At 41.0% G+C, this 25,045-nt stretch overlaps 1 protein-coding gene across 4 annotated transcripts in view; it reads left to right on the top strand.

The window, feature by feature from the left end:
• The window catches only part of agap2 (ArfGAP with GTPase domain, ankyrin repeat and PH domain 2), a 135,117-nt gene extending 124,345 nt beyond the window's left edge, over nt 1-10,772 (top strand). For all 4 annotated transcript variants that reach the window (XM_012957847.3, XM_012957846.3, XM_004911920.4 and 1 more), the window contains 4 exons: nt 209-299; nt 2,571-2,793; nt 4,679-4,934; nt 6,755-10,772. In XM_012957847.3, the coding sequence (XP_012813301.1) occupies nt 209-299; nt 2,571-2,793; nt 4,679-4,934; nt 6,755-6,961 (777 nt within the window). In that variant the 3' untranslated portion in view covers nt 6,962-10,772. The remainder of the gene's footprint in view (nt 1-208; nt 300-2,570; nt 2,794-4,678; nt 4,935-6,754) is intronic.
• Nucleotides 10,773-25,045: the final 14,273 nt, after the last annotated feature.

Genomic DNA, 25,045 nt, shown 5'->3' with positions numbered 1-25,045 from the left:
AATGGAGGGATGTAATAAAAGGTACAAAGTTTGCCCAGGTGCAGTAACCCTTAGCAACCACTGGTCGATCATAAATTGTTACCTGCCATTTAGTAGGTATAGGTGACCAGACCTGTGAGGAACATGCCTGAACTAACAGAAACCTGTTGAAAAATCACAAGAACTGGAAACTCTTTTGACCGAGTGTGTATGTTTTTCATTTGTTCAGGCTCGAATGGATAGTCAGAGCGAAGCGGTCGCCATCCAAGCCATTCGGAATGCTAAAGGGAATTCATTTTGTGTGGATTGTGGTGCCCCGAGTAAGTTTCTGAAATAATAGGGCACTTGTTCAGAATGATATGCTACTTTGGAACTAGTACTGGGATCGTAGCTAGAGGCACTGTATGGGCTGACCCCCTTCCCTCAAGGTCAGACAGCTACAGCTCCAAGCTTGGGATTGCCCCCTACTGAAATCCAATAGTTACATAGATTCTTGGCATGTATGGGACCTGTTATCCAGAATGCTCGGGACCTGGAGTCTTCCAGATAAAAGGTCTTTACATAATTTGGATCTCCATACTTTGTCTACTAAATTAATTAAGCCCAATGGGATTGTTTTGCCTCCAATAATGATTCATTGTATCTTAGTTGGGATCAAGTATAAGCACTGTTTTATTGTTACAGAGGAAAAATATATATTTCTTTATATTAAATGAAAGTCTATAGGAGATGGCCATCCCATAATTTGGAGCTTTCTGTATAAAGGGTTTCTGGAGACCACATGCCATACTTCTAACACTTTAAGGGGTATATTTATCATGCTGTGTAAAAGGTGGAGTGAAGCATTACTGGTGATGTTGCCCAGGGCAACCAATCAGCAATTAGATTTCAACAGTTAGAAAATCAAAGCAGATCATCTGATTGGCAACATCACCGGTGGTGTTTTACTCCACTTTTTACACAGCATGATATATATACCCCTCAGTGTAGAATCTAACATAGAATCTACGTTCTGTGTATAAAAGTACACAAGTGCCACAGAACGTAGATTCTACGTTGTGTTGCTTTTCCAGGTTTGGGAGTGGAGGAATGGCTTTTAAAGCCCATAGGATTCATCCTAATGTGTACTTTCCAAGAATATATGGCTTTGGGGGGGGGTCAACGTGTTTTTTGTGTTTTTACCCCACAATATATGCAGTAAATGTGTTGAATTTTCAATAGCTAAAGAAATCTCCGGGGCAATTTATATGCACTTACTTGATTTGGGGTCTATAAATGCCAGATACTTTAGTAATCCTATGCACAATGGGCATCAAACTGTCCAGTGAACCCTGGGCTTTTATTTTTAGGATGTGTTTTCTAATGTTATGTGGGAGATAAGGTGCTTGAAAGTGGAAGGTTTGATGAGATTTTCAGGTATTTCATCAAAACTGCCAATTTTGAGAGAGCACTGAGACTCCATAGTTTGGAGTAGAAAGACTTGGCTGCCCATTTTGAATTCACCAGAATGCGTACTTACCAAAAAAATATGGTTTTGTGGGGGTCAATATATTTTTTTGTGTTTTTACCCCACAAAAAATGCAGTAAATGTGTTGAATTTTCAGTAGCTCCAGGGCAGTTTGTATGTACTAACTTCCTTTTGGGGTCTCTAAATGCCAGATATTTTAGTAATCCTATGCACAATGGTCATCAAACTGTTCAGATGACCTTTGGCTTTCATTTTTAGGTTGTTTTTTTCTTGGTACCTAATGTTATGTGGGAGATATGATGCTTGAAAGTGGAAGCTTTGAGGCAATTTTTTAGAATTTTCATATTTTTTTATGGAAACTGCCAAATTCAGAAAAGCATTGCTGTTTGGTACTTAGGAGTTGAAAGACATGATTCCCCATTTTGGATTCGGCAGAATGTGTACTTTTCAAAAATATATGGTTTCAGGATTTTTAGCTTTAAAATCTAAAGTATACCATATTCTACTGTAATGATTTGAAAATTTGGTAATTTACTGCTGGGAGTAGAAATGATCTATAGAAGGTAGAAATCTCCATAAAACTATACATATCAGGTATTGGCACATTTGGGAGAAAAACTGATATTTTTGGGAGAAAAACTGATGCTTTTCATTATATAGGATTTATACCAGAAACATATTTTATTTTATGGACAAAAATTCAACTGCTTCAGAAAGCAAAGGCTTCTGGTAGGTTTCTGGTATAAATCCCTATCATGAAAAATATCAGTTTTTCTTATTTTTTTTTTTTTCTAAATCTTGTCCCAGAAGTAGAAATGCACAAAAACTCAGCCAGATTTGGAAAGCTCAGGTACTCCTGAAAAAACAATATATAGTTTTCCTACCTAAACTAATAACCCTAATTTGAGAGCACAGAATGTTTACAAAACATCTAGCACTTCATTGAATTTGTCATTTATAATTAACACATTTATAGTAAAAGTTTCTAAGTCTGGAGTTCAATTAATATTTTAGATTAGAAGTGACATGGGTATTGTACACACAGATACTAAGGATGGCAAAACCACTGTTTTATCTGAATAAGCCAAGTATTCTGTTTAATGCTTACACATGTATGCCGTAGATCCCACCTGGGCCAGCTTGAATCTGGGTGCCCTGATCTGCATTGAATGTTCAGGAATTCACAGAAACCTTGGCACCCATTTATCTCGGGTCCGATCACTGGATTTGGATGACTGGCCCCTAGAGCTCACACTTGTTCTAACCTCTATTGGTAATGAAATGGCCAACAGTATATGGGAGATGACAACTCATGGAAGAACCAAACCAGCACCTGATTCCTCAAGGTATTTTTCATCCTTATTCTTTGTTGTACACAAATGTAATGATACTTGACTTTATCAAGAGGATGGGTCTCTGTGAATATTTGTTTGTACTCATGAACTGCAGATTGTATACTGCTTATATACACTTCAATATTAATAATTAAGTCAGATTATGGACTAATCTGCTAATATTGATAGGATAGTTTAGATATGACATATTTAAAATGAAATGGAGCAAAACATTGCAGAAGAAATTCAGTGTATTCTGGGTTAATGCAAGCACAAATTGCAAGGTTCTAGTCTAGCTCTAATAACTATATTATCTCTCAAAAGCTTGCTCAGCAGAGCAGAAAATGCAGGCTGAATTCTTTATAGAACAGTATAGGATCAGAATGATGACTGAATGATGTGCTACCGACATAGCGCCAAACATATGGAAAATGAGAAGCTTTTCCTGAGTGCTGAATAGCCCAAAGGCACATAGCCAGCTGCTAAATGCTAAGCCCACAGAGCAGTAACTAGAGCACCAATGAAAGGAACGTCCAGTAGGCAAACGTGGGCCAGAGATATAGTGAAAGTCATGCACTCCCATAGATATACTCCACGATATTTTTAACATATGTGTAATGTAGTTTTGGCTGAATTGTTTTGTGTCTAAATCAACAAAATGTATTAGAAAGATAGATAGATAGATAGATAGATAGATAGATAATATAGCTTGCACCTTAGAAAATTAGAGCTCCTCACAGTAAAATCCCACTACTTATAGTGGTTTCACTAAGGGGCAGATTTATGAATGTGTGAAACCAGAGCTTATCACACTAAAATTCAAGTGCTCTCTATTAATTTCTAGAGGCATACAGTATTTATCAATGGGTGAAAGAGTTCACCATACCTCTAAAAATCCCATAGAAATAAATAGAGAGCACTTGAATTTTAGTGTGATAAGCTCTGGTTTCACACTTTCATAAATCTGCCCCTTAGTGAAACCACTTCATAAGTCATTAAATGGTTGGTCTTTTTACTGTTATATACCCAGGGTTGTTTTGTAGCAAAAGCTGATGAATGGCAGATATTGTTGGACAATAGGGCGGCAAAACTTTACACATCGCGCCTGTCCCCAGTGCTCCATAGGTGCAATAAATCAATGCGCATACGTGATCCAGAGGGGGGAGGGGTGGTTAATGAGGGCAGCCTCCTTCATTACAAATCCAGCGCTGAAATATCAGACAGACTTAATGAAAGAATCTTCCCATGTTGGTTTTGTCAGTATTTAACAACCAATACCTATAACAAACAAATGAATACTCTAGTTGGTACATACCACTATATATTACTGTCAAGAAATAAACTGATATAGGCATAGGGTAATCAGATGACTGATTCAGGGACATATCTAGAAGATCCAGCTGGAAGGGCTGAACAGTTTAATTTAAATGCAACATGTCCCCACAACTTCTGAAACTTCCAAAAATACAGCAAGGGTAAGCTGCAAATAGACTGATACCTTGGTACCTAATTAGAGCTTCATCTAAAGCAACTGTCCACTGAGGCTAAGGATAAAGAGAGAGCAAGGGACCTGACTAAGAACTGGGTGGGACAAATAACTGTAAACCTCTTTGCTGTGAGAAGCTGAATAGTTTCATGTTATGAATGCTGAGATTCTTTCATTTAATACAGTTCTAATTATCTCCCAGCCTATTCTTTTCCAACCCTCTATCCCATTTTTACCATTCATAATATTGCAGTCTGGTAAACTCATATTCATTTAGCGATATACTGCTATACACTACCATTATTATACACAGCTGTTATTCATATGGAATGTTGCATCTTGTCCTTAACAAGGCAAATAAATGCCCCCAGACATTTCACTGTATCTCTTATTTTTTTTAACTTTGCACAGGGAAGAGAGAGAATCATGGATTAGAGCTAAGTATGAGCAGCGATTATTTTTGGCCCCTTTGAAGAGTCCAGGGGTCCCCTTGGTGAAGCAGCTTTTTAAAGCTGTACATGAGAAAAATCTCGGCAATGTACTTCTCCTCCTAGCCCACAGCAACAAGGAGCAAATCAACGGAATCACTGGAGACAGAGACAGACGCACTGCCCTTCATGTGGCCTGTGAACTGGGGGAAGTTGTGACCACACAACTGCTTGTCTGGGTGAGCTCCTCCGCTATAATTACATTATGTCACGTACCTGGTTGCAAAATATTTTTTTCTTCATTTTAATTTTAGCTGTAATTGTATAGTATTTTATTATGTTGTTCCCCTTTGCTGGATCTGTTTCTGATCTAGAATAATGGTAGTTTACTGTCACTTTAAAATCTTTAGGCGAACAAGAAGTGTGTCTATTATTCTGAACAGGCAGCTTCATTTAGTTATATATCTGCCCTGGTTACAGGAGTGGGAATTTCCATACTTCATTTTATGACTTCAGATGAAGTATAATCCTGAGACATTTATGACACTGCCCAGTGCCTAAATTATCTTTAAACCCCTGGTTTATTACATAAGAATGGATCATGGTTAAGGAATGGAAGTGTTCTTGTTTTATTTGGCAAGAAAACTGCACAAATCAGTTATTTCCAATACTCATACTGATCAGTAAGTGTGCAAGTAGATACATTCTTATCTGTATGCAGCTCGTTCCGCTCCTGTTCTCCTTTCACATTCTAAGGGCAGAGACAAAAAGAAGCAATCGCAGCTTCTAATTACTGCGACTTTCCCACCATAGGTTACTACAACTAAAAGTCATACCTACTAATCACTGCGTGTCTTCACGCCAAAAGGTTCATATTTAGCATAAATAGAGCAATGGAATGATGTATCATGAACCTGAATTCAGTGCTGTCTAGTAGCTGCCACGGATTTAATCTACAACTCGTCTTCAATTTTTATTATTGGTAGTTTTTTTTTAATGAATTCACTTTTTGTTCTGCAACACTCCAGTGTGGAATTTCAGCAGTTATCTGGTTATTAAGGTCCAAATGATCTTAGCAACCACGGAATAGTTTAAATGAGATACTGATATATGAATAGGAGAGGGCTTAATAGAAGGATACGTAATAAAATGTAACAATAAAAATAAAATTGTAGCTTGACAGAGCAATAGTTTTTTGAATGCTGGGGTCAGTGACCCCCATTTGAAAACTGAAAAGAGTCAGAAGAAGAAGGCAAATAACGACCAATTTGCTTAGAATTGGCCATTCTATAACATGTTAAATGTTGAACATAAAGGTGAGCTACCCTATTATGCTGGCCTCACCAAGACCAGTACCAAGTATCTCCACTGACCTACCATTTGCCTCAGTGTGGGCCACAAAAACCCAGGATTCCAATATGTATCTGTTTGGAACCATTCAGAGTTGCTGGATCAGTAAATATTATTCATTATAGCCAGAGGGTCAAAGCAGTCATCATCAAGTCATGCCTAAAACCATTTCTATATTTTCCCTGTTATTAGGTTTAACCCAGAAGAGGGTATTCTCATACCCTCTTATCTTATCTTATCATTCACTCTGGACTTCAGATCCAGGAACACAGGCTCTTCTTTTGGCTGTTCCCCACCACATGGTATCATCAGAAGCAGGGCCGTATTTATATTAAGGCACCCAAGGGCCTGTACCTAGGGTGGCAAGTTTGGAGGGTGGTACATGGGTACCTTTATATTCATTTTTAATTGGAAAAAAAAATAATATATGCCCCTAGCCACCACCGCAGATTTCCATAGGAAATCTGGCTAAAGAGCTGGGGGGGCTGAGGGGTACGCTTAACGCCGCTATGTATGACATGACACACACAATGTAGGATGCGTATTTAGGTCCTGTGGGCACCGGATCTAAATACAGCCCTGATCAGAAGATAAAATGAATTATGTGTTTCAAGTTGTTTAAAGTACAAAATAGTTTTTGAGTGTGTGTTCCTTTTCATTTGTCTTGTCTCTTACCAAGAAAGGTCTGTGCCTCTTTTTCTTCCTACAGTATGGCATCGATGTGAAGTCAAGAGACAGCAATGGCCACACAGCCGTGTTTTATGCTAAGAAAAGTAACAGCCAAGAGTGCGTGGACATTCTGCTGCAACATGGCTGTCCCAATGAGTCCACAAGCGCCCTGTCCACTCCCAGTCTAAGAAGGAAAAGCAGCTCTGCCAGCATCGTGAGGACTGATTCCCGGACTGCCCTTGTGTAGCCAGCAATGTCTTTTAAGAGGCAAAACACCCACTGACTTTGCTCCCAGAGACAGAGAGGCTTTTCTGGTTGCTGTTTCGTGCCAATATGTTCTATGTCCGACTGAAAAAAAAAATAAGCAAAAGTGTAATTTTGAGTGTATGTGTAGATAAAATGTGTATATTTTGGAAGAAAAGAATTTGAAGAAATGCCAGCCATTTTAATATTTGCCCACTGTAATATTTTTTTCCTCGTTGCTATAATCCAGCGTTTGTATTTAATGCCTTAATCCTTTCGATAGCAAAGGAGCAGTTTTACACAGTAGTTCCCTTATGGCAAGGTTAACAATTGATAAAGCAATTTGCAAGATTTCAGTAACTGCCAGAAACTGGAAAAAGTTTAGTATACAGTGTAAAGGTGTGATGGGCTATATTTAAGTTCATATTTAATTAAAATTAATGCAGAGACCTCAAGCCAGTAGCCTTCCAGCTTTTGGTGAAGTGAAACCTCCATCATTGTTGACTGATGAGGATGGTGGCTTCATTTCAGCAACAAGGAGGACTTTGCAGGTCTGGACTGGCATTCAAAATAGGCCCTTCATTTCAAGTACACAGAGGCCCAAACAGCCCCTCACAGGCCCAATAAATACTGACTGTCTATGGCATCTTACAGTAGCCCCTCTGGCATTTGCCTGAATCCACAGATAGCCAGTCCAGGCCTGGGGATTTGCCTTAACGTGTGCAAAAAGGCTTTTGACTTCATTTTAGTACATGATGGAGAAGCTGCATTCATGAAATAGCACATATCAAATATAGAGCCTGGACTTATCAATTGTATTAACCTGATAAAATATCATTTCCCCCATGGGTCATACATAATACTTATATGTACATTGTACAGTGGCTTGAAGGAAATATTGTCTTGTAAACATTTAAACTGATGTTTTGGAAATTGTAATTGCAGGGTTCCGTGTGAGAAAACATGACTCTAATTGGTTACTATTGGCCATGGCACACTAACTATCAACCAATGCTATTCATCTCTTTGTGCTTTTTATTTTGAATGAAGGAATTTGCAAATGCTGAAATGAGCTCCACGTGTTTCTGATGGATGGAGTTGACTGGGGGCCTGTGTTCCATGGCAGCTTCCAAAACGCACCAGTAACTATTTATGGTTTGAAGAAAATAAAATGTGCTTAATTAGTGATGTTCCACTTGGTCTCTGAACTCATGGAAACCCCTTTAAACAAGCGTTTTCTGCTTCAGTTGATTCAGTATTTTCTATGAGTATTGCTATGTTTATGAATTGTTAGCAGGATAAAGATTGTACAATATTGTGAATAAGCACTGTGTGCTTTTTTGTTTTTTGACTGTTAAATATACAGTCTGCTTCTCATAGATTTTCCTTTCCAGAATTCCCTCTTGGAAGTATATATAGCTCTAATGTCTGTGGTTGAACTCGGCTGGGGGGGGCACTCGCTGTCACAGATTAACATTACTTTGACTTTATCTTTTGGAGATTTGTCAAGTGTAATTATGTGTATTCATTTTCAAACTCTATTTTAAGATGTTTAAACTCAGTGGGACCATTTTGAGTAGGAAAACCTGTACTGCCTATTCTTTCTAGTGATACTAAGGGTATTATTGCCTTTTAGCAGCAATGACCACTTGACTTACTGTTTGCTCACAGTAGGTAGGTTCCGTGTATTTGATTGGGATTCTTTTGTAAAAAACAAACATCCAGGTACAACACAGAGCTGATTATGTAACCCCTAGGAACAAGACATTAGCTTTTGTCTAAATGTATCTTGATATAGGTGAGTTACCTGCAATTATAACCATTAGAACTGATGTAAAGCAGTGATCTGACAGTTTAACCTGCATAGTGCAATACCCATCTATTCTGCACACGGGCCAATGGGTGCCATTACCCAACTTGCTTTTTCATTTTGGCCCATAAAATGATATGCCATTGTCAGTAATAGTCATCTGGAGGCCTTACACATGGTATTCCCCTCAAAATCGGAAAAATAATCACAAAAGGGACAAATTAACCAGGTCCTCATTCCACTCCAACCACCTTATGTTTCACCATGACACTCCACTTAAACTCCACCCACTTTCCAGTCCTGCAAAAAAAGCCCAAGACCATTGGACAAATCGGTTTGCAGTAACAAAGTTGCAGTAATAACTCAGCCCTTGGTTTGGCCAGATAAGCTTTCATTTCCAAATATCAGGCATAATGACAAAGCTTCAATTTACTTAAAAATAGGTTACAGGAATAAAATTAGTTTACCTTGATTTTGATTAAGTGGTTAATAAATAGGATAGCAATGGGAAAAAGGAATGTTATGATGCCATAAATACATTATATATAGCAAGGCTTTCATACCATCAGTATTTTTTTATTTTAAGCCCCCACTTTCCTAATCTATATGTTTAAAATGTACCAGTCACCTGTTGTATATACATAAATATCTGAGACAGCAAAATATGTTGGGAATTTCATCATAAATGTGTACTTTACACATCAAAATGAATGACTTATTTGTTACTATGGCCAAATGTAGTGCTTATGTTAATAAATAGCCAATTGATGGATACCTACACCATCACATACTCTGTGCTTGATGTCATACACGCAGAATTCATGGCACGCGTGCGTTATCTGGGCCTGGCCATTACCAGGTTAGAAGTCTGGACCAAGGGACCAAGCTGAGATATGCTGTATCCTAAGGGGTTAAGCAAGCTCCAGGTCAAGCCAGCAATCAATCAGAATCAAACTAGGAAGTCAGCAAACCGGAAGATCAAGTAAAAACAGCAATTCAGGCGCATCCAGGAACTTCACGAACTCTAGAGAACTAAATTAATGTTGGCAAAAATATTTCTTGCAGGCTTAATATGTTGGTAATGAAACTACTCCAGTCTGTACAGGAACATGGGCACCGCTGCTTGGAGCAGCAACGAGGGCTCAGCCTGAAGGCAGTTAGGGTAAGATCTAGGGCGAGTGTCTAGGTGCTCTTTTATTTAGCTAATTAAGGTGAGATTTGGTGTGAAAAACATTTGCTGTTCTAGATACTTTTGAAAGTTCAGGTGAAATACCAATACTCCACTATTCTCTATACCAGTAAACATTCATAACTTAAGTGGGGCCCTGACCAAAGGATGGACCTCCAAGGCAGAAATGCTGACAAAACCGCTGGCGCTACAAGGCTGCGCAGTGTATGGCAGAACAGTATCAATGTGGCTTATTTTGATTCTATTTTATCGCTACATGACTATTCCAACAAGGTTTTCTATTTCTGTGCACTGTAACTGTGGATGTGCATATGGCCACTACTAAGGCACGGACTATCGCCCTTGCACACCCTCAAAATGAAAAAAAAATTAGAATTTAAAAAAAAAATGTTAAAGAAAAAAATGTTGGTAAAAGACTAAGCATCATTGTATTTTTATATGCATTTGCTTCTCTGGCTTCTTCTTCACTTTCCAGTTGTACCTGTGACATTGTATAAACTGTGATTGTGACTGATTCCTTTAGCTCCTCCTCTTCTGCTCAAAATGTTACCTTTAAACCCGCACTGTCTGTTAACTCTTTCATTGAAAGAAAACAACTCAAGGCAGGCTACTTGTTTTATATGGGTATTGGGGGGGCACTTGTCTAAATATATTTAGTGGCACTGTATGTTAGAATTCCTAGTTGCACTCCGGGTTCTTTTGAAGGCTTATTTAAACGACAAAACCACGAACCTTGTGCTGAATTTGAGTTTCCAAAACTCAAATGTTTGAGATTTATTAAGCACAATAAAAACTGGAAAACTCATGTAAAATCAATAGGAATTGCATTTTCAAGTTTTCATTTTATCTTTTAATTGAAGTTTTTGAAATTAATTCAAAATATGGCTCATTGAAAATGAAAGGTAGAATGGGATTTCAATACTTTTCAGTTGTTTTTTATTATGTTTTAGCGATCACGTTTTTAAATTTAGTTTATTAAGTGCACATTTGAGACTTTTGGGCTTTTGTGCATCTTCAAATTTGAAAAAAAAACATTGCAAACCCAAATGTTGATAAATATGCCTCTATGAGTCTGAGGAAGCTGCAAGGTAGCCTTGGGGAATAGAGGTATTTGGGCAGTGGTACCTAGTAAAAAAAGATTCCTGGGCTGTGGGGATTTTTTTCTGAACATAAGTATCGATGAAAAAGAGATTTATTACATGGGGGTGACTAACATATTAGCACAACCCAGTGTATTCCCCTTTCCTTGTACTTTAAACATAACTCTAATACTGCCAGGCATTCCTTTTAAGTGATCCCTAATATGAACCAAAAGTTGTTGAAGAGCCCAATGCTAACAGATACTAAAAAATGAATTTTTTATAAAAAGAAATAGTTGGCTCATTCCACCCGGAAGGGTTTGAAGACCAGCGGTTCTGCTGGTGCAGGGGATGAGTAGCCAGGTTGGGTGGAGCAGGGCTGGAACTAGGGGGTACGCAGAAGAGACACATGCCTAGGGCGCAATGCTGGGGGGCGCTAGGCTCATAGCTCTTTTCTGCATACCCGTAGTACAAGCATTCCAGTTCTGGTCATGCTCCCAGCCCTGCCCGCACCACTGCGTTCCTTTGCTGCTTGTTCATCAGTCCACCCCAACATCATTGCCATATGCACATGAGCTTCTACGGGCATTACCATTTCTGCCAGCTGCATTTTATCTCAAGTCTTGTCCTCTGGACAGGGAAGGGAAAAAAGTCTCTGTGCACACAGCCCTGCAGCTATTCCCTATAAATACACAACTGGCTGCACTATTGAGATACATAAGTTAGGGTGCGGTGGTGGACACAGTCAGCAATGGGACCCTGTATTTGCTTCCTGCCCTATGCTTCTTTTCCTTCTAGACTTCAAAATTACCCCTTATGTGATGTTATGGTTGAACCAATGGCATTTCTAGAAATATATTCTCCTTGCAGATGTGTTTATTGCTGCACTGACAAAAATTAATTACTGCGGCATTTGAATTGCATTTGAAGTGGAGAAGATCTCAACAATCCCTTAACTAAAGGAAATATGCCATACTTTACTTATGCTTCATCTTTGGTTTATTTTGCCTTCAACTCAAAGCAAGTATAAACATGAAGTGGGCCAGGGGCCCACCAGAAAAATTTAGACCACGGCCCACTCTCCAGACAATTTTTCTTTCTCTCAGCCTCTTTAATCCAGTATTGCATCTATTTAGCCTCCTTGCACACAGAACATATTCATAAATACATACGGATAATATATTCATTATCCTTATCCATCCATGCCATATTACATAGTTCTGTAGGGAAGCAAGTAAAAGTCTCTGGCGGTAACTTACGAACATGAAACTGTATCATACAAACCAATCAGAGCTTTTTGCTCAGTAAAAAACATATATACTGTCAGATTTAACAAGAACTTGTCAAAATCATTAATCCCTCAATAATTTGCATGAGGGATTAATGATTTAGGGGGTCGCCCATTCATCTGCATGTGAACACTTTTCATGACTGTCAGGATTCCCCAGTTCAGATTTTATTAATCAGCTCCTTCCTAAGGGTAACCCAGGGCAGAACTAAGGGTAAGTAAAAGAGGCTGCTTTCTCTAACATTTTCCCTATGGGTATCGCACCCTGGAGCAGGTGAATGAGTGAACTGGGGGTTAGAGCAGGGGTGGAGCGAGTTTTCGTGGAGATTGGGCACCTTTGCCTTGTGCGTTTGAACCTTCTCGCCCAGCTCTGTAGGTAACTGCAACTTAGTAAATGACACTGCCCCTGTCACACACACATATACAGTGGTGTGAAAAACTATTTGCCCCCTTCCTGATTTCTTATTCTTTTGCATGTTTGTCACACAAAATGTTTCTGATCATCAAACACATTTAACTATTAGTCAAAGATAACACAAGTAAACACAAAATGCAGTTTTTAAATGAGGGTTTTTATTATTTAGGGAGGAAAAAAATCCAAACCTACATGGCCCTGTGTGAAAAAGTAATTGCCCCCTGAACCTAATAACTGGTTGGGCCACCCTTAGCAGCAATAACTGCAATCAAGCGTTTGCGATAACTTGCAACGAGTCTTTTACAGCGCTCTGGAGGAATTTTGGCCCACTCATCTTTGCAGAATTGTTGTAATTCAGCTTTATTTGAGGGTTTTCTAGCATGAACCACCATTTTAAGGTCATGCCACAACATCTCAATAGGATTCAGGTCAGGACTTTGACTAGGCCACTCCAAAGTCTTCATTTTGTTTTTCTTCAGCCATTCAGAGGTGGATTTGCTGGTGTGTTTTGGGTCATTGTCCTGCTGCAGCACCCAAGATCGCTTCAGCTTGAGTTGACGAACAGATGGCCGGACATTCTCCTTCAGGATTTTTTGGTAGACAGTAGAATTCATGGTTCCATCTATCACAGCAAGCCTTCCAGGTCCTGAAGCAGCAAAACAACCACAGACCATCACACTACCACCACCATATTTTACTGTTGGTATGATGTTCTTTTTCTGAAATGCTGTGTTACTTTTACGCCAGATGTAACGGGACACGCACCTTCCAAAAAGTTTAACTTTTGTCTCGTCGGTCCACAAGGTATTTTCCCAAAAGTCTTGGCAATCATTGAGATGTTTTTTAGCAAAATTGAGACGAGCCATAATGTTCTTTTTGCTTAAAAGTGGTTTGCGCCTTGGAAATCTGCCATGCAGGCCGTTTTTGCCCAGTCTCTTTCTTATGGTGGAGTCGTGAACACTGACCTTAATTGAGGCAAGTGAGGCCTGCAGTTCTTTAGATGTTGTCCTGGGGTCTTTTGTGGCCTCTCGGATGAGTTGTCTCTGCGCTCTTGGGGTAATTTTGGTCGGCCGGCCACTCCTGGGAAGGTTCACCACTGTTCCATGTTTTTGCCATTTGTGGATAATGGCTCTCACTGTGGTTCGCTGGAGTCCCAAAGCTTTAGAAATGGCTTTATAACCTTTACCAGACTTATAGATCTCAATTACTTTTGTTCTCATTTGTTCCTCAATTTCTTTGGATCTTGGCATGATGTCTAGCTTTTGAGGTGCTTTTGGTCTACTTCTCTGTGTCAGGTAGCTCCTATTTAAGTGATTTCTTGATTGAAACAGGTGTGGCAGTAATCAGGCCTGGGGGTGACTACAGAAATTGATATTGAAATTGAAAATTGAAATTGATAAACCACAGTTAAGTTATTTTTTAACAAGGGGGGCAATCACTTTTTCACACAGGGCCATGTAGATTTGGAGTTTTTTTTCTCCCTTAATAACATAAACCTTCATTTAAAAACTGCATTTTGTGTTCAATTATGTTATCTTTGACTAATAGTTAAAGGTTTTTGATGAGCAGAAACATTTAAGTGTGACAAACATGCAAAAGAATAAGAAATCAAATAGTTTTTCACACCACTGTATATATATAGAGAGAGAGACACAGGGAATGTGCATTCTGTGCACACAATAACACCAGTGCTAATAACAGAGTACATTTTGCCTATAGATGAAGGCTAAGCAGTTTCCTGGCAGTGGAGTGGAGTTTAACAGACAGTGCTGTCCTGGCACATGGCCTTAACCCCGACTCAATGAAAAAAAAAACAAAAAAAAAAAAACTGAAAAAATGAAACTGTGTCTATGTATTATTGGCAGGTTTATTTTGCAAATATGAACTGATGTAATATAAGATTTATAAAATAAAATGTTGACCTGTTTCTTGGTGTATGCAGTTTTATTTGACACAATAGAGCAAATGAATTGATCAGAGCTGCCGTGGAAGCAAGTTTCTTGGCCATGTGACTCATTATAAAAATATTGCAGGTCATGGGCTGGATTCACTATAGAGAGGAATAAATATATATAAATAAGGGAATAAATAAGGAATAAGGGGAATAAGGAATAAATAAGGGGCACTTCTGCCATGTGGTTCAACTTGCCTGAGGCAGGAATACCCCATAGGTTACCTGGGCTGGCAAAAAGTCGCTCCTAGTAACTTAAATATCCATAAATTACCCAGAAAAATCTCTACCCTTACCCACCCCAGAACTTGCATGTATAAATGATGAATTTGGGGAGTAATGGAGGACAAAATTCTGCATAGGTTTACTGTGTGGCCATTCCCACTATTGCTCCAAGGCTTAGTAAGTGCTCCCATTATCTCTAGCATAATAACCTGGTGTTTGGTATTGCTTATAGTTACAGCCAAAAGTGATATTATCACTCTATGCACTAAACAAAAGTGGATTTAGCCTGGAACTGTAATTACAAGGGAGCATTCACTTACCCTGACCAGTGAGCAAAGTGCAATTTTGGACACGATCAGTATGTTTATTTGTACACAATGAACCATTCTTCCATGGCATAACTCCCAACATTTGAAAAATGAAAAGAGGGCCAAAAAGATTTGGAGCTCCTTTTATATAGTTGAAATGGCGGGATCAGACGCAAATGTGCTATACCCTCATACTGTACTACCTAAGGAAAACAATATAGCAACTCCTACATTAAAATACAAATATAGAGAGAAGGCAGTCAGTTATTAATGAGTTTTAACTATGTACCAGTTTTGCCCCCCAATACACAGTAGCCCCCATACACAGTAGCCCCCATACACAGTAGCCCCCCATACACAGAACCCCCCATACAGTGCCCACCATACACAGTAGCTCCCATACACAGTACCCCCCATACACAGTACCCCCCATACAGTGCCCCCATACACAGTACCCCCCATACACAGTTGCCCCCAATATTCAGTGCCCCCAATATTCAGTACCCCCCATAGGAGCTCCGCCCCCATTCACAGTATCCCCCCATACACAGTAGCCCCCCTACACAGTAACCCCCCAATACACAGTAGCCCCCATACACAGTGCCCCCATACACAGTAGCCCTTGTACACAGTAGTCCCCATATACAGTAGCCCTTATACACAGTAACCCCCATACACAGTAGCCCTTATACACAGTAGCCCCCATATACAGTAGCCCCCCATACACAGTGCTCCCCCATACACAGTGCTCCCCCATACACAGTACCCCCCATACACAGTGCCCCCAATATTCAGTACCCCCCATAGGAGCTCCGCCTTCATCAGCTGCTTTACTTCTTATGCCTCTCCTTGTCTGCGGTGACAGGTCCTTTTATAAGGTTGCGCCCCGTGCGTAATGACGTCACACGTACGCACTGGGCGCAACCTTATAAAAGGGCCTGTCACGCTGCACAAGTGGAGGCATAGCAAGAAAAGCAGCAGAAGAAGCGAACGTCCGGATCCAGCCAGCGCATCCCGCTGTGCTGGATAGTTCAATGTATGGCCCACGTTTCCGTAATCTGTTACAGAAATACGGGACATTCATGGAACTATTCAGCACAGCGGGATGTGCTCTAAAAACTGGGACTGTCCCGCGAAAAGCGGGACAGTTGGGGGGGTATGCCATGGTAGGTGTTGAATTAGCCTCAATTGCGCTGCTTCTTTTTTCTTCTCCGTTTACTGGCCCAGTAGAGAAAATTCCAGGAGGTGAAAAGCAGGGGTGAGATTGGCCTGTAGTTATCAGGGGAAGGCCCCACACGACAGAGAAACCCCTAATATCCCTATCACTGTAATCTGTTCCTTCAAAAGGTATCAATAAATACCATTATTTATGCTGAAATCCAGCTGCAAAACAGTTCTCCTCTTTCTGCATCATTAGAATCCTGACAGGGGAGGAGTGACTAAAACAGTCACGTTACAAATTATAACAACTTCTCCACAGCTTACAAACAGCATGAAGAACTACATTGCACAACACATTGCACTGTGATGTACTTTCCTTATTGACATCATGTGTGCAGGGAATTGTGGGATTGGGAGGATGCAGGCTGAAGGCAGGCTGGGGAGAGTTGACTTCTGTTACATTTTATTTGAGACTCAAAGTAGCCAGCCAGATCAGCAGGGGAACAGGGGGATACACTTAGGTAACTGTTTCCAATTATATTATTGCATTAGAAATTATGGAAAAGCTTCAAATTATTTAACTGATGTATTTTGCAAAGTTGTTTGAATTATGTTTTCATTTAAAAAAGCTTAAGTTGTTATACAAACAACCTTTCAATGAAAAACAACAATGGACTGAAGAATACATAAAGATATTGTATAACTGCACCCTTACAGATATTAAATACATTAAAATAAAAAACAAATAAAACACTCCATTACTATAACATATCTAATAAATGGGGCAGCTGGGAACCTGTGCTCACTCTTTTAGCCTTATTAAAGGTCAATGCAAAAATATACTATGATCAGCATTTTGGTCTCCAGTGAAAACTTATCACAAAATGACTGTGATCATCATGTCTAGTTTTATTATTTTCTTGCACGTCTATGAACAATATTATTCTTCACTTGTGTTAAAGGAACAGTAACACCAAAAAATGAAAGTGTTTTAAAGTAATTAGAATATAATGTGGTGTTGCCCTGCACTGGTAAAATTAGTGTGTTGGCTACAGAGACTCTACTATAGGTTTATATAAATAAGCTGCTGTGTAGCCATGGGGGCAGCCATTAAAGGTGGAAAAAGGGAGAAAAGGCACAGGTTACATAGCAGATAACAGATAAGCTCTGTAGAATATAATGGGGTTTTATCTGTTATCTGCTAACTTACCTGTGCCTTTTCTCATTTAAATGGCTGCCCCCATAGCTACACAGCAGCTTTGTTTATATAAACTATAGTTGTCCTAAGGCAAACACACCAGTTATACCAATGCAGGGCAACTGTATTATACTGTAATTACATTTATACACTGTCATATTTTGGTGTTCCTGTTCCTTTAATAAGGTGCTAAACTGTAATGTAGTGCCCTTAGCAATCAATTAGAAATTCGTTTCTGTACTGCAAGTTAGAGAGTCAACATAGAGATCTGATTGGTCGATATGTTCTACTGCATTTGTGCAAGTTATCACCCATCTTTAAGCTAATGTATTGGACATTAATATACTGTATGTGGTTTCATATTAAACTAGCATGTCAGCCATATGATCGTAAAATGTCATACAAAGAAATCTATGGAGCCCTTGAAAAGGATGGTGACTGTATATATATAGCTTGGAAAGATTAAGGCTCTGGCTAAGAAAATCCTGCTACAATAAAATAATCTTGCCACATACATTCACACTATATGTGTCCCCCTGATTATGGCTGGACAGAGCTGTCTACAGGACAGTTAGAAAAAGGGGAAAATGGGGAAAATGCGCTGGACCCTTCACATCCTACTGAGCCCCCTCTCTACAGCAGCAGTTAGGAAGCCCTGAAGCTATAAGCACAGGGGATACATGACAAGGGATCCGAATGACCAGCAGCCAGATTACACTGGTTTATGTTTAAAAATTGTCAGAATCAGATGAAGCTGTGATTGGGTGAGAAGCAATAAGGAGGGGGAAAGCTGGGCTGGGGGTGGAGAATGATAGGGATGTGATGTCACAAGAGAAGCAGTTCACTTCCTATCTTCTGAACAGGTAGAAACATCCCACCTACCATCCCCTCTTTTTTGCATATTTTGTATATTTTGCTGTTCCCTTCTTTATGCTCTCATTATCTATTAATAACAGAATGTGGATGGTTTCCTGTATGCACTGTTATATTGTGGTTTCGGCAACGTTATACAGTATAAATGTGACAGTCTGGATGGTAATCATTTATGTTAAATGGAAGTCAAATCCTTGATCCAGGGAATGTTTCTGGTCGCCATTGGGGTCAGGGTGGAATTGTTTCCCTCTTGAGACATAATTGGCACAGGCTTCAGGCTGGGGTTTTTGCCTTCCTCTGGATCAAAACAGTGGATATATGGTAAGTTTTATCTGTCACAGCAGCGGTAGGACCTTGCCAGAGTACTGCACAGGAGATTTTAGAAGAGGGAGAAAGGAGGTTCTCTCCTTTGACTGCACGGTGGGTTGATTGATACAGGCTGCTATATTGTCTTTTTTACCAGTGTAGGGGTGTGGGGTATATGAAGATATGTACTGCACCGCTACAATGGTACCCTATATCAGCGTTTTTCAACCGCTGTTCCGCGGCACACTAGTGTGCCGCGAGATGTTGCCTGGTGTGCCGTAGGCAGGGCCGCAATTTTTACTTTAAAAAAAAAAATCCGGGCCCTGTCATTGGTTGCGCCCCGTGTGTACGGGTGACGTCAGTACACACGGGGCGCAACGTTATAAAAGGGCCTGTGTGCGGTCGCGTGTAGGCAGAAGTGCAGAGGCGGCGCGCGTGAGGGGAAGATGCTGCTGAAGCCGCCGAAGAGTAAAATGCTGCTGGGCACCAATGTATTAGGGGGGGCCACGGGGCACACTGACTTATGGGGGCACTGCTGCTGGGCACCAATGTACTAGGGGGGCACAGCTCTTGGCACCAATGTACTAGGGGGGCACTGCTGCTGGGCACCAATGTACTAGGGGGGCACTGCTCTTGGCACCAATGTACTAGGGGGGCACTGCTGCTGGGCACCAATGTACTAGGGGGGCACTGCTCTTGGCACCAATGTACTAGGGGGGCACTGCTGCTGGGCACCAATGTACTAGGGGGGCACTGCTCTTGGCACCAATGTACTAGGGGGGCACTGCTGCTGGGCACCAGTGTACTAGGGGGGCACTGCTCTTGGCACCAATGTACTAGGGGGGCACTGCTGCTGGCACCAATGTACTAGGGGGGCACTGCTCTTGGCACCAATGTACTAGGGGGGCACTGCTCTTGGCACCAATGTACTAGGGGGGCACTGCTGCTGGGCACCAGTGTACTAGGGGGGCACTGCTGCTGGGCACAGAGTTAAATTTTTTAACATTTTCTAATGGTGGTGTGCCTCGTGATTTTTTTCATGAAACAAGTGTGCCTTTGCCCAAAAAAGGTTGAAAAACACTGCCCTATATTATTAAATGCCTACATGGGCTTTTTATTGTGGTAAAAGAGAGGCAGCTGAAAGACCGAATATAAAGAGCAATCATAAAGGCTGCCCTAGAACCTGATAGAACTGAGAAAAAAATTGCAGCAAGTAGTTGCTAAACTTTGTTTGTAAGCCAAACACTATCTGGCAACATTTAAACATATTTCTCATGGCGGACATGGCTGGATCTAGGGGTAGGCAGAGGAGGCATGCGCTTGTGTTTCACTCCCCTTGGGGTCCTTTCTCAAGGATTACTCTGTGATTCACCAATAATGTAAATTGCTTCTAATCAGTGTCAAGCTGGTGCCAAATGTCTATATATGTGTCTGTGATTACTTCAACAGTACATTTTAGTCTAATTTCTGAAAATTCTCCAGTTTTTATAGTATTCACCACAAGGTGTCAGTTAAGAACATGAAATTCTTTGAATACACTTTTTCATATAACAGACACTTAACATTGACACCTAGTGGAGAAGACACAGAATTTCATTAAACTACACTACTCCAGTAATCAAATTCAACATTTTTTTGTCTATATGAAACTTGCCTGACTGCTAGCTTGAGGTAAAAAAGGTGAAACAGTTTATCACAGGCGACTAATCTCCCCATGTGCCAGTACCCTAAAGGTGGCCACCACATGGCGATTTTGAACGCACAAAAGATCGTTCCCACCCTCCCACTGATGTTCAGGGCTGAAACGGCAGATAAGGAGGTAGAAACAATAGGATTTCTACCTCCTTCTGCCGATTTAGCCCTGACGGCAGATTTTGCTCAGGCGCCTTCTATGGCGCCCGATCAAAATCTTTTAACCAGTCCGATCGGTGAGTCGACCGATATCAGCAGCTTCCTGCGATATTGGTCGCCGCTCCGAGCCTATTACAGGTTTTTCCTGACACTGCCACTCCTACTGAGGCCTACCTCCACCTCAGATTCTTCCAGCACCAACCACCCCCTTTAGCACATGGGGTCCAAAGAGACCAAGCACATGATAACGTCCCTTCTCGGAAAGGCCATTTATTGTAGACTCAATTTTAATCAAATAATAAAAAAAAAATTCTGTAATAATAAAATAGTAGCTTTTACTTGATCCCAGATAAGCTGCAATTAATCCTTATTGGAGGCAAAACAATTCTATTGGAGTTTTAAATAGTAGGTATGGAGATCCAAATTATGGCAAGACCCCCTTATCTGGCAAACCCCAGGTTAATAACGGGAACCAAACCTGTATAAGAAACAGAAAAAGTAATACCATAAAAGTAAAGACTTTAATAGACAAATAGATAGTGCTTACAGACAAGCTATATTATTATACCCAACATGTCTAAAATTGATAGAGATGCAATGAATTTTTTGGGATATCTGGATATATAGGGGTACTGTACATCAAATGATATTTTCATTTTGGTATTTAAAAGGAATGTCCAGAGGATATGGATACAATGCAGTTCAATTAAGGTAATTCAAAACCTACTGATACAGAAAAGGGCGGACAGAAATAAATAACAATCATGGGGTCCCCCAAATGAAACAGCAACATTTGTTGGATGACCGAAAGTGGGAGGGGCCAACAACAGCCAATCAAATTTCAGCCATTGACATTAAAGGGGCATTAAAGGGAAAACTGCTGCCAATCTTACAGCTTGGAGGCCACACTCCCCAAACTTGAATCCCAAAGTCATGGGGTCAGCCTGAATGACAATATGATGACATCCAATCAGATTTTACCTATTGACTTTCAATGGGGAAATCCAACCTGCTGCTATTCTCACTACTGTGAATGTAGTACTTTAACACCAGGGTCCCCAAACTTTTCACAGTTGGTCACTAGGGGACTGCAGTTTTAATTTTGAAAAAGTGGGTGGAGACACCAACAGCCAATCACATTTTTATTTACTTTCAATGGCGAAGTGGAAAATGCTGTCAGTCCCACAATTTTTATTCCTGAGTCCCCAAGCTTTGCAAAGTTGGTCACTGGGGGACTGCAGTTCCAAAATAAGAAAAGTAGGTTGGGCCCGTAACAGCCAATCAGATTTCATCCATTGAATTACACAACATCAAAATGCACTCTTTTAACTTCCATATAGTTGCACTTTGCACTGCTCAGTCATTCCTTATTGTTGTGAATCAGTATGGAGAAGGGGATACATGAGACCATACAGATTTATTTATAAAGCACCAATATTCTTTGCAATACTGTACATAAGGTTGCATCATTTTCAAACAAATGATACATCAGGTTATGAGAGACCTGACCACAGGTTTACAATCTATAGGGGTTGGGATAGTCCATACACAATGTATAAATTATGTGGCTGTTAAATATTGGGTATTGGAAAATAAGTTGTATCCCAACCTGAATGGGTTAACATGGTTCAAGTGTGCAACTGACTTGCCAATTCACACTATCCCTCACATATACCATTGTTCCCTAAGTCTGGAATATGATTGATTGGAAACATATGGTCTTAGGGGTAATACAGTGGGGGAGGGTTTTCCAACAGGGATATATATCAGCAACAAAAGGCTGGTCCCATACATATTCTCACATACCCTTACTTAAAATATCACCTTGGTGGGTGGTGTTTGTTGACCATAGTACTTACACAAATATATTAGAGAAAAGGAGAATTTCACTTACCTTCTTGACGTAAATTCTATTTCTTCTAGTCCGACATGTTAGTACACATGGGTAGCATCACCCCTCCCCTACAGGAGGTAGGACCTATACCAAGCCAATTAAAACGAATCCTGCCCTATAAGACCACCTGACTTCCTCCTCACCACTGTTTACATTTGCCATAGCAGTACAGGAAGCAAAATTGGGATGGGAAACCTGTACTGACATGTCGGGACTAGAAGAAATAGAATTTACATCAAGAAGGTAACTGAAATTCTCCTTTTCTTCTGCGTCCCTCCATGTCAGTACACATGGGATCTACCAAGCCATGCCCCACAAAACAGTAAGGGGTGGGAAACAAAAGGGTACAAAACCCAAAAGAGCTATAAAGGCCAAAAACAAGGCCAACATCCTGTAGAGAAACAGGGACACTAATGAATCCCTGAAAATGAGACAAGAATGCTGAACAACCAAAAGAACAACAGCAATCCCCCCAAGGTATTGGTAAGTGGCTGACAACCAAAGCTCAAATTCCCAACTACTGCAATTAACATAAAGAGAGAATAGCGAGCCAGAACAAAAACTGTCCATTCCCTGCGACAAGGGTTCCCTCACAGACCAGAGGGCCTTTCACCACACAGACAAAACCCTGAGAGGGAAGGCTGCTAGCACACACACCATAGCACCAAAACAACCAAACATTGCCAAACACCTAATGTGAGTCCATGTATGAGCACTCCCGCTGCAAGCATGCTAACTTTTGGAGCACTGAACCAAGTCAGAAGTCCCAGCAGGCAATGACCCTAGTCTTCTCTAGAACTGCCAGAGAGCAGACCCTCATGCATGCCCATGGCCCAAAAGACAACACAAGGCTATAACTAAGGCAAAGCCCAGAATCCACATGCACCAAGGGCCACACCAAACAAAATCGGTCACCAACACCAAAGGCTATCCTGAGACCAGCTAACACATGAGCCAATCCCCCATGAAAAGCTCAGCAACCACAAGCATCCAGGGACAAGAAGCCACAACAGCAAGGACCCGCAGCCATGCAAGCAAAGGGCCAACCAAAACCCCTGGGTGCATGAGTCAAAGGCCACAACAAGGGCCCATGACCACTCAATTCCATAGGACAACACAAGTGCAAAGGGCAAGGGCAAGGACCAGCATTACACAAGCCCAAAGCAGGCAAGATTAAGGGCTAGTGGCCAAATGAACCCACAGTTACAACAGAGGCCTTACCGCACACCCTAATTCTCCGAGTTTGACCGCCCGGTGCACAATGCCAGAGGGATCGGCACCCTCACACAAACCAACAGGAAAACAAAAAGCAAATTGGCACTCAGGGCTAAAGGGAAATAATTCCTTATTAGAAAGTCTTTATTTGCGAAAAAGATGCAACGTTTCGAGGCCAATCAGCCTCTTTATCAAGCATACAGATCAGTGCAGACAAAGTGAATATATACAAATTTAATAACCACACCCCCAAGTTAATTGGCAGCTTACGTGTATCATTACCTCAACAACAGTGGTGTTAAATTACATAAAAAGTATAACCACAGCCCACGACCATGCACAGCAGACCCACCAGTGGACACGCGGACCAAGGGCCACGCCACACACCAGCAGACCAAGGGCCACGCCGCACACCAGCGGGCCAAAACAGGGGCCAGCGGACACGCGAGCCAAGGGCCAAAACAGGCGCCAGCGGACACGCGAGCCAAGGGCCAAAACAGGGGCCAGCGGACACGCGAGCCAAGGGCCAAAACAGGGGCCAGCAGGCACAGGAGATAGAAAGGAGGCAGTAGTACCTGCCTATCCACCCAAACCAGGGATTCCTAAGGAGGGTGGGAACCAGGCAGTCACCAACACTCAGTGGGAGAGGTTGAACTACAACTAGGCTCACACCTGAGCCACCAGATAGAAAAGAAATCTCCATAGAGAAACATATGAGTAATACTGTAAAAAAAGCACAGTACACCTGTCTGCCCCAAGGATTCAGGCTCACAATAAAACTTAAAATGTCAAAGACCCAAAGGAAAACAAGCTCCTTACCAGATAGTACTGGCTTGGTGGAAAAAAGCAAATCCCTGTTAGAACCCCGAGAAGGTTGCTTATAGGGAACATGCACATAACATTACTGCTAGAGCAGCGCAACCCCCAACCAGTGCTAGAAGTGCCTGGTAATATCAGGAGCACAAATACCTGCTGTGTCTGCCCAGAGGACTCAGGATAAAAAACTAGCAAAAGTTAGCAAAGTGCCCCAGGAATGCACAAGCAGCTAACCAGAAAGCATTGCTTGTCAGCAGAATGCAAACTGCAGTAAAAGCCTGGGGAATGGCTGCTAATTGTGAGCACACAATATGAGAGAGGAAGGAGATACCATACTGCTGCAGCAGTGCAACACTAACAGCTATGGAAGCACCTGGTGCAATAAAGAGCACAATACCCACTGTGTCTGCACAGAGGATTCAGGCTCACAATAACACATAAGAAATATAAGCAAAAGAAGCACATGCACCTTACCAGATGAAGTGAATGTTTGCAGGATGGGACCTCCA

Source organism: Xenopus tropicalis, chromosome 2 (genome assembly GCF_000004195.4).
Source record: "Xenopus tropicalis strain Nigerian chromosome 2, UCB_Xtro_10.0, whole genome shotgun sequence".
Taxonomy (NCBI): Eukaryota; Metazoa; Chordata; class Amphibia; order Anura; family Pipidae; genus Xenopus; species Xenopus tropicalis.
This window is presented reverse-complemented; position numbering and strand designations above follow the sequence as displayed.